The sequence below is a fragment of the Myzus persicae genome, unplaced genomic scaffold (genome assembly GCF_001856785.1).
Source record: "Myzus persicae strain clone G006 unplaced genomic scaffold, MPER_G0061.0, whole genome shotgun sequence".
Classification (NCBI taxonomy): Eukaryota; Metazoa; Arthropoda; class Insecta; order Hemiptera; family Aphididae; genus Myzus; species Myzus persicae.
The window spans coordinates 188,785-199,242 of NW_019104045.1; the positions used below are offsets into that span (position 1 = coordinate 188,785).

The 10,458-nt window shown below is 27.4% G+C and overlaps 1 protein-coding gene and 3 non-coding genes across 4 annotated transcripts; 2 read left to right on the top strand and 2 right to left on the bottom strand.

Moving 5' to 3' along the window:
- Window positions 1–719: 719 nt before the first annotated feature.
- On the bottom strand, window positions 720–6,057 carry LOC111038032 (poly(rC)-binding protein 3-like). Its single transcript, XM_022320964.1, has 9 exons — window positions 5,813–6,057; window positions 5,292–5,348; window positions 4,343–4,459; window positions 3,310–3,573; window positions 3,113–3,235; window positions 2,524–2,605; window positions 2,304–2,451; window positions 1,227–1,358; window positions 720–1,167 (listed from the first exon to the last, which is right to left on the bottom strand). The coding sequence occupies exons 1-9, from the start codon at window positions 5,897–5,899 to the stop codon at window positions 930–932; spliced, it is 1,248 nt and encodes a 415-aa protein (XP_022176656.1). The 5' UTR covers window positions 5,900–6,057; the 3' UTR covers window positions 720–929.
- A 460-nt stretch (window positions 6,058–6,517) lies between these two features.
- Window positions 6,518–6,590, top strand: Trnar-ucg. Its single transcript has one exon. It is a non-coding gene; the product is annotated as a tRNA-Arg (tRNA).
- Window positions 6,591–8,126: 1,536 nt separating this feature from the next.
- Trnar-ucg lies at window positions 8,127–8,199 on the top strand. The gene has a single exon. It is a non-coding gene; the product is annotated as a tRNA-Arg (tRNA).
- A 1,778-nt stretch (window positions 8,200–9,977) lies between these two features.
- Window positions 9,978–10,050, bottom strand: Trnar-ucg. The gene has a single exon. It is a non-coding gene; the product is annotated as a tRNA-Arg (tRNA).
- Between the last annotated feature and the right edge of the window lie 408 nt (window positions 10,051–10,458).

The window sequence follows — 10,458 nt, forward strand, 5'->3', positions numbered from 1 at the left end:
AAAAATATTTTAGTTAGTTATGTCGTGCCACTCGTGCCATTGAAATTTGGCCAAAGTGCCAATTCTGGCACGCGTACCATAGGTTTGCCACCCTTGATAAAGTCTCTGGCATAGAATATCTGAAACTGCGTACATATCTTACAGAAGATCTGATTCCACCTAGCTAACCATCCAAACCGCCTCACTCAACGTTTTCAATCTACTATCTTACTCAATCTTTCCCAATAATTTTGAAAAGTAATGAGAATTTTTTCAACTATAGCTCTGATCAGATCCACTTTTTACCAGAAATCTCAGCCTCAATGTTAAAAAATTGAAGCTTTTTTTCACTGATATTTAAGTTGATATAAGGAAAAAACACATGATTATGTAACTAATACAAATGTATCTCCTAACCTGGAGATTGCTCCAATTGGAATCTAAAATCAATAATATGTACAGTTATTGTGTATTGATGATAATTTTAGAGTATATTATTAGACATGTTTGTTGGTAGGTATATACATTTATTTATTATATTCCTGACATTACTCCTTAGCAAAACTAGCATTTTATTTTAGAATAAGAATTCATATAAATTGTCTTTGCATTTTCTATATTATATAATATATAGTACATAATATTAATCAATATTTTACTTTTCATCAAACATTTTAATAATGATATAACACATAAAATATAATGTTAATACATAAAATATTTCTTAAAATGTTACCTTATTAATTATTATTAGTATTATAAAAATTCAAAGGAAATATTTATGATACAATAATTATTAGGTACCTAATAGATTTGTTTTGGAACTACATAGGTATTCAATTATTATTTTTAATAAGTTTTACAGTAATATTAAAATAAAATACATGTGGAATCAATACAAGTAGTTTCAAATGTGCTTAAATTATACAATGATATTCCATGCACTTAGTTCAATAAGGCGAAAATTTATCACTTTTATCTCGTTTCTTATTTATTTGTTTCTTATTGTTAATACTTCCTAATAGTTCTTTAAGTCCAGTCAATGCTCCTAAAGCCCCTAAACTATTTGGATTTGACAATAATGTTGCCAAAGTTTCAGTTGTTGTTTTTGCATCTGCTGTAAAATTAGATGAAAATTCTTCATCATAATCCACTGATTCTCCAGATGATTTATTATACTGATCAACACTGACAACAAAACAATAAATCAATGATTGAATCTTATAAAATATTAAATTATTACAAACCTTAGGTTAATCAATGTTTTAGCAACGTTAACAGCATCAGCTTGTCCACTAATTGTTATAGCTCTTTCCATTTTACCAGAAGCTTCATGCTCTTCAGTATTTGAAATTCTTATCATGGCTCCACTTATTCTTCTGTACATACATAATATATTATAATTATTATAACAATAGAATATTATTTTTGATTGGGATTGAACTTAAGATAACATAATTTTAAATTTTGTTTTAATAAACATATAATTTGGGCCAGAAGTATATTAGAAAAAAAGATGCATGCTCGATCTTCACAAACTTGTGTATATACAATGTGTTGTGGTGTAAGCAGTTCGGTCATTAGTTAGTAACTATGTATGCAAGCAAAACTCGCAGGATAAAATCCCACCAGAGATAAGATATAAATTACTTATAATCAAATAACAGTTATAGTGATATTTAAGTTAACAATTCTGCGAGGGGGGGGGGCAATGGCCCCTTTCACTCTGTAGGCACCCTTTGTATGTAGGTGTATATGTTTACGTATTCTCAGGCTAAAAAAAATACGGTATCCAATGACAAGGTATGATTTCGTAATAAGTTGCTATCTAATATTATTAATCTAATATTAGTATGTACTATGTAGGTATAAACCAACACACACAAATAGTATAAGTATGAAAATAAATGGTCTTATTGACTATTAGTAAAAGTGTAAGTATATAACTATCAAATTTTACAAAAAAAAAGGCCGGTCATTTGATCTGGATAATTTATACATAAAAAGTAAGGTTTTCTATCAATTTCACAACAAATTATGTTTATTCTGCGATCTTAACACACTTAAGTACAAAACAGTAACAGGGAAATATTATAATATTGGAACATAAATAAACGTAAATAATAACAATGATTAATAAATCATAGAAATCTAAATGCCAGGAAAAACATAATGGTTGGATGAGTTTTTTGGTTGTAAGGTAACATATAATTTTCTCCACGGAGATGCTAAAAAGTAATAAGTGCATTGTAGCCCAAACAATTGTTTAATCATATTAAAAAAAAAAAATAGAATATATATAAAAAAATACTTATAAAAATTACCTAATTTCAGCGATTTTTGTTCCTCCTTTACCTATAATACACCCAATTATGTCATTGGGAATAGCCATCTCATGTGTAATATGCTGTTGTGAAGTTTTAGAACTGACACCACCACCTCGCAACTGACTACCCGCTAATGCAGCAAGCACTAAAATAATAATCAATTATAACATTATATAATAATTATCGAGGTTAGAATATAAAAACAGTTTTAAAATACCTGATGGATCTAATCCAGAACCTGCTATTAAATTTGGGGCGATACTTGCAATTGTATTTAATGCAGCATTTGAAGCTGTTTGCTGTAAAATAAATTTATAGGTATGTAATATATTAAATTCATTTTTTTATTTACAATATATTTTTTAAAAACCACTTCCTATTTACATTTACAATTTTAATTGGGATACATTAAATGTTGGTTCTAACAATTAGAGGGTCATTCTTACAATGTCCAGTTAAGTGTAGGTTAACGCTAATCGCCTGATAACACATTTTATTACTGATATAATTCCGCCGGTTAAGAGTACGTTAACTTTAACCAGAGATGGTAAGAACAGTCCTTAGAGTACTATAAAAGAATAACATTGGAAGGATTTTAAAAATTACCTATTAAGTTATTAATTTCTCTTAAATCTAAATTAAATCCATACATTAATGTAAAAAAAAACAGCTAAAACAGCCGTTGATAGGCTTGTGAATACAAATGAGTGATTGATGAATAATCATAAATCATACTAATACAATTTAAAATATTGAATTATATTCTTTGTTTAAAAAAATTAAAATTACTCTAATTATGTATTTACATCACCAACTGCTGGAATTGCTAATGATCCTTGAAGAGTATAAGCTTGGCCTCCACAAAGTACTACAGGCCCTGGTTGTGACACAAAAGGTCTGTAAGCTACAGTAGGCCCTCTTCCTGGTGTCTTACATAATAACAGACATTTAAATTATCAATTAATATAAAAACAGTAATAATTATCACTATTTTCATACATACCTCTAACATTACAATACATATTTGATGAATTGCTTCGGTGATAGATTCTGCAGTACCACTAATACTCACTGTTCTTTCTGTAGAATTTTGTAATAGGTCTGAAGCTACATTTACCATAGCTCCACTAGCTTCTCGTATCTCTCTAATTTTTACACCTCCTTTTCCAATTAATGATCCACATTGAGAGGCAGGTACAATAAGTTTTATTGTTGTAGAATTATTACTTGATGGTTTTCGACTATTTTGTAGTTGTGTGGAAGAATTCTGTAAATATTGAAAGAAAATTAAATCACTTAACTAAAGAAGTTTTATATTTTCTGTGTTTGACCACACTGACTTAAATTTTAATAATAACAAAATATGTTAATATTTGTTAGACATGTTACTATGTAACAATGAAAGTAACAAAGAAAATCATGTTATCTCAATAAATCACATGAAATATTCTAAAAACTATTTTTGGATAACTTGCAGATTTCAGACTTTGCAGACGTTGAGATACATGCAGTGAATGCATTTTTATTAGATCACTATAAGTCAAAAAACAAAAATAAAATTAAAATGGACGAAAAAATAAGGTTCATAGAAACTGGAACAACTATACTTCCACATTTTTCTATATACTCAAAACTTCCAGATATTAACAATTTTTCAAAAGATATAGTAAAGTAAATTATGAACATTTTATTCATACACTTGGAAATTACAAAAATATAAAAACCATACTGGACCATATACACGAATATAAGAAGAAAAGTAACTAATAAATTTATGTACAGTTTACAATTTCCATACATAGTAAATAACTAATAACAGTAATGTTACAGTTTTTAAATTTATTAAATGTGTTATAATTAAAACTAAAATGTATACAGTAAAACTAATATGAATTGCAAGAGATGTTCTTTCTGTACTTATGGGTAAACTCAACACCTATGATGATAGGAGTCAACCTTCGAGGTAATTGTTATGTTTAAGGGTAAAATGTGCTTTATCCATAAAATTAAATTATAAATTTAATGAATTAATTTACCTGCTCTAAAATTTTTGTTATTAATGCAAATGCTTTTTGTATTACATTGATGTTGCCAGTGACAGTCACTATGCGCTCTGGCGTGGAGCTATCAGTGATAGTAATTGTAGCTTCAGACTATTAATGAAACAATTGAGAATAAATTACACAATATTATTACATAATTAAATTTATTTTTTTAATATGTATTAGTAGATAATATAATACTAAATTACTAAAATGGCATTTGTTGACTTACTATATAGGTATTATTAATGTATATCTTAAAATGTGTAATGAGATTAGTGCTTTAGGGAGAATAGGACCCCTACATCAAAACTATGTCAAGTAAGTACTAAATAATATAATTATTATTCACCCATATATTTATTGGTTAAACCACTATCAACTTTTGATTTTAAATCATTTCATCACAACTTTAAGTTACAGTAATTTTTGGAAAATATTGAAAGTATGAACAATTTGTAAGTATATCTTATTTTATGTATCTTTGAATTTATTTAATTTGGAAAAACTCAAATAAATAAATTACTCAAAATTATCATATTGTTAATAATATGTACTAGTATTTTTATTTAACATAAATAAATATGATTTTTTTTCTTCAAAAAATGAAATTGAAAAAATAAATTTTTTAGACATACACAACAAATTGTTGTTTTCTGTAGAAAATGTTATGAGGCATTACTATGATCAGAAAGTGTAGTATTTTACTGCATATATGTGTGTTTTTCAGCAGTGTATTTTACTTAGTTTGCTCTATATAGTACAGATATTGAATATAAGTAATAATTTGTATTTGTATGTCAAAAACTATAGTTTAAGGGGGGGGGGGAGATGCTGGGAATTCCTATTTTTCAAAAACAATAGTGTGGAGGATTTGAATGTACTCCCAAAAATTTGGCCTGTTTGCAACTATGGTATACTGCATACAATTATATATAATTACTTGATTTCTAAGATCTCTAACAACTTCTCCATATTCTCCAATAAGTGGAAGGATTTCCTAAAAACAATTGATATAAATGCAAATTAATGAATCAAAGATGTTATGAGTTACATTACAAATGATGTATTTATATTCTGGGTTGCATAAACAATGAATAAGCATCTATAATGAATCAATATTAAGCTAATGGCCCAATAAAATGTATTAGTCCATTACATTTTAGTGAACCATTCAACTAATCATATTTTTTTATGCAACTCGAGATTAATCTTAAAAGCAATATTATATAATTTTATAGTGTAGTAAAGCATCTAAATTGTTTAATTTAATGGTTTACTACAATTTAATGAACCAATAATGTCATTAAACCATATTAAAGAGACAATCAGCTCACCATTGATTTATTTAATGTTAAGCGGTTGTTTTTGCAAAACAGCATTAGGTAGTTTATAGAAATATTCTACAAAAATGTACAACTATGTAACTAAAATTAATGATGGTATAAGTATATATATTTGTACCTTTCCCATAAGTATTCTAATGGTTAACACAACATCAGAATAATGTCCATCTGCAGGATCATAATCTAGCCCTTCATGTGCAGCCATTCTTCAAAAAAAAATATAATTGGAATAACTAAAAATAAATAATAATATGGAAAACAAAGAGTCCCTTTTTAGAAAAGGTTCTAAAGGGTCGAATTAAATTAATATAAATTTCTCATTTTTAAATATTTTGTTTTAAAAATGAATTCCTGAAAATAATGATTAAATGTTATCACTTATCAGTTATTATCTCTTATCATTCAACATTCTTTTACCACACTGGTACATTGTTATTGATGTAACACGGTTGTAGATACTAGCACAGAATAAATAATATTTAAAACTCATTCTGTACTAAAATTTGCAAATTGCAATCATAGTCCATACGTGATAATATCATGAACATATTATGTCTACTACAGACTGAGATTAGGAGGTTATAATATAATGGGCACTTTAAAACAATTGTAAGCTGGAGCATTATAGTTACCTAACTGGCTATTTATGAGTACTATTCGATCTTGAGCACTTTTACTGCTGTAATATAAATAAATTATCATTTTAATTATTAATATTTTGTCATTTTGCATTTAATAATATTTAAAATATTAAGAATGATATTTTTTTAATTTATAAAACGGATGTACTTAAATAATGTAGTTTTCCGCTTTCCGACATGTAGACCGTGTGGCCTAATGGATAAGGCGTCGGACTTCGGATCCGAAGATTGCAGGTTCGAGTCCTGTCACGGTCGCAGATTTGTTTTTACCGTTTTTTTTTATAGTACCCTTTTCCTGTAATTTTCAAAGCATATAAATAAATTATTTATTACACATCGTTTAAATTCAAAAATAATTTTTTTCCAGTTATTTAAAAACATTGATTTATATCAAAGTTACAAAAAAAATAGATCAAAACGTTTGTATAATGTTTAATTATAACAAAGAAGTTGAATTAGAAATTAAGTATAGAAAACAATTTATTTTTCGAATAGTAAAATGCATATCACCACGATCATCGATTATTATATTAGGTACTATTGGGTAGTTGCACTAAATTAAAAAAAAATGTATAACGGATAATTGTCATCGAATTAGTCTAGGAATTAGGTTAGAAATTTACTTTTTACTTTATAAAACTTGTACAGTTACCTATGTAATATAATTTCAGGTATCAATTTTGGCGAAAGGTGGATTATATGCTGCTATATACTGCCATATTATGTTACTCTACTTGGATCTTATTGGCACTAGCCACCATTATTCGTTGCTCGATATTATTATTATTAATATTATTTAAAAATACTAAATATCCAATTTATACTTCACAGCTTTCTTTAAAAGTTCTTAACCGTTTGTAAATAATGTGGAACTGGAGCTATGTATAGACAATTATAACAATTTATAAATAGGTAATATTAAAAAAAAAATACCTATTTATAAATTGTTATAATTGTCTATACATAGCTCCAGTTCCACATTATTTACAAACGGTTAAGAACTTTTAAAGAAAGCTGTGAAGTATAAATTGGATATTTAGTATCGCTGCGTACTATTGTACCTAGGTACATATTAAAATATCTTATATATGTCATATACGTACATTACCTACCTATTGGTTATTACTAATAAACTTATTAGTCTATCACAATTCACAATCACATACATATGCAAACACATAACTTGCTGTCTTCAATTTTATTTAAATGATACATATGATAGCTAGATAAGCAAGGAAAGTGAATCCATAATATTCAAATCTTAGATGATCATAATATCATATACCTAAATGCCTAGCTATTTTTTAAACACGGTGGTCAATTTAAAATAGTTATGTATTCGTATAATAAGGTAGGTAGGTATTTATTTTTAATAAAATAAACACAAAAAAATTCAAGTAAATATTTTTTCTTTCAGTTTGAACATTTGTGTAACGAATAGGACAGGCGGTAGTGATCCACCAATGAGACTGGAACGTTTCCTTTTATTTGTTTATAAAATTAACTACCTACACCTGGCTGGCTGGATGCCTTAATATTATATTAAAGCTTAGTAAAACATATTTTTAAAGATAATTGCAAGTAAAATGCATATTTACAGATAATTTTATTGGTTACGGAGTACGGACACGGACCAATGTACACAGAAGTAAATTATGCAATATAAAAAATATTAACAATATAAAATAAATATTATAATAAATATAATACACCAATATTAAAAGTGTATAATCCGAAGTTTCTCCTAATACTCTTGTGTTAAATATACCAGTTTCCTCATAATTTTCCATAGACCGTGTGGCCTAATGGATAAGGCGTCGGACTTCGAATCCGAAGATTGCAGGTTCGAGTCCTGTCACGGTCGACAAATTTTTGTTTTAGTTTACGGTTTTATTTTCAATTGTTCAATATAATAGTTTTAAAAAACATTGTCTGCAGTAATCAAAAAACGATCTTCATTCATTAGTAATATATTTTTTAGATTTAAAGCCAAGTCATTTTTGGGATGGGATCTAAAAAAAATCAATTAATTGAAAAATCAAAATTTTTTTAAAAAGTAGGTAGGTAATAAATTTTGTTTAATCACATTTTTTTTAAGGACTTCTCTAAAAGTATCGTGCATAGATGGCATATATGATAAAATATATCTTATCAGACATCAACTTATTTAACAGATTGTATATTTTAACAAGTTAAATAGGAAATATACCTTTTATTGCACATTATATGCATTCCAATAATATACAGTTAAACTTGCCTATTATAAGGGACACTCAAGGGACCATCAAAATTGTCTATTATAGAAAGGTTTTTGGTAATGCCTATATTTTTACTAGGACCATATTATTTTGTCCGTTAAGAGAGGTGTCCGTTTTATACAGGTTTCACTGTACGTTATCTATATACCTACATATATTATATTATATACGCATTATGATTTTCATGTTTTTTAACTTTCAGTTTTCGGATCGTCTGTAATTTTCATAGCAGGCCATGAAAGATATACTCAGAAAATATAATATGGGTGCTTAAGTACATAATGCCATATGACGCCTCTGGACTACAGTGAACGAAATTAAACAAATGTCGAACACCTGCCGTTCTTGTCCATGGAATTTTTTGATTCTTTGTTATGTATTTTTATAAGTATATTTTTTATTGTACTCAAATACTTAACAAGATTTTTAAATTTTTCATAAAAATATGAGAATTGATTTACTATTGGTGATTTTTTTTTTTATTGAACTCTACGATTTACAAGCTCTGAGAAACCTAAAACAAAAATATTTCAAAAGTTTAAAATTAAAAAAATGAATTATAATACCGGTTTTCAATTTTTTCCGGTTTCGGTTATAATTTTAATACCGGTTTCATTTTTTTATTTTAATACCGGTTTCGATTTTTTAATGGTTTTACTGGTTTCTGAAAACGGGTTTGAAACCAGTTTCAAATCATAGATATTGTCTGGTTTCCATAATGCAATTTCATGTAACGTTCGGCCTTCTGCTCTCCAAACTTGACCGACCCAGGCACCCAGCTTATCTTTCTGCTTTTGAGAACGCCCACCCATGTCCAGCTCATCAAATATTGTTCTCAACTCTTCATTCGTTATTCGTTCGTATGTATTCTCTTTTTCGTTTCTTTTGAGGCCATAGAGTCTACCTAAGATTTTTCTTTCAAACACTACTAGTCTCTTTTCGTCTGTGTTTGTTGATATACATACCTATGTTGAATTATATGATTGTTTAATACGTATAAATGTAAATGAAGAGATTACGATAAAACAATTCACAAGCGCAATACATATATCTTTATAATACCTCTGTAAAATGATTCCTAGTTACGTAAATATATACGATAATTATAAGTTAAAAACATGTGAACAATAAGTCTATAATGAGTATAATGTTATACCTATTGGCTATTTCAATGAGCTGACCAATAAGTAGTTGGTTATAACTTATAACATAATATTATGTGCTTAATTATTATTATGTTTAATAAAATAGTTATTATCTATCAATATTTAAAAAATATGCCAAAATAAAAATTAAAAGAGGTTTCAACATTTGTAAAATTAGCAAGCCAAAACAGTATTTATTTAGCATAAATAAATATTGTTTGGCAATAACAAATATTTGACGACCGTGACAGGACTCGAACCTGCAATCTTCGGATCCGAAGTCCGACGCCTTATCCATTAGGCCACACGGTCTATATATTTCATAGATCAACCCTACCGGTTTTAAGGGTGTATTCAATTCTGGATAAAACAATGAATGTATTTGTTCTAGAAATTTACAATTTCGTGTTTTTTCTAAAATCTGTGTGGCGTTTGAATCACTTACCTATCAGTTTTCCAATAATGTATATTTTTTTGTGTCCGAAGACACATTTATAGTTGAAAAAATGCTTCGATCTTTAACTTCGAGGGTGATAGAAAACCGCTGGTAGAAAACCTGATCTATTAGATGATACTTTGGAAGTTAAAAATAAAAAATTCGCAATACCTACTTTCAAAAATAATCCGGGAAAACAAAAAATTAAGAAAGAAAAAACAGATTTTTTACTCAAAACTAGATTTTATTTTCTTTTTATTATTTAAAAATTAATATGAATAACA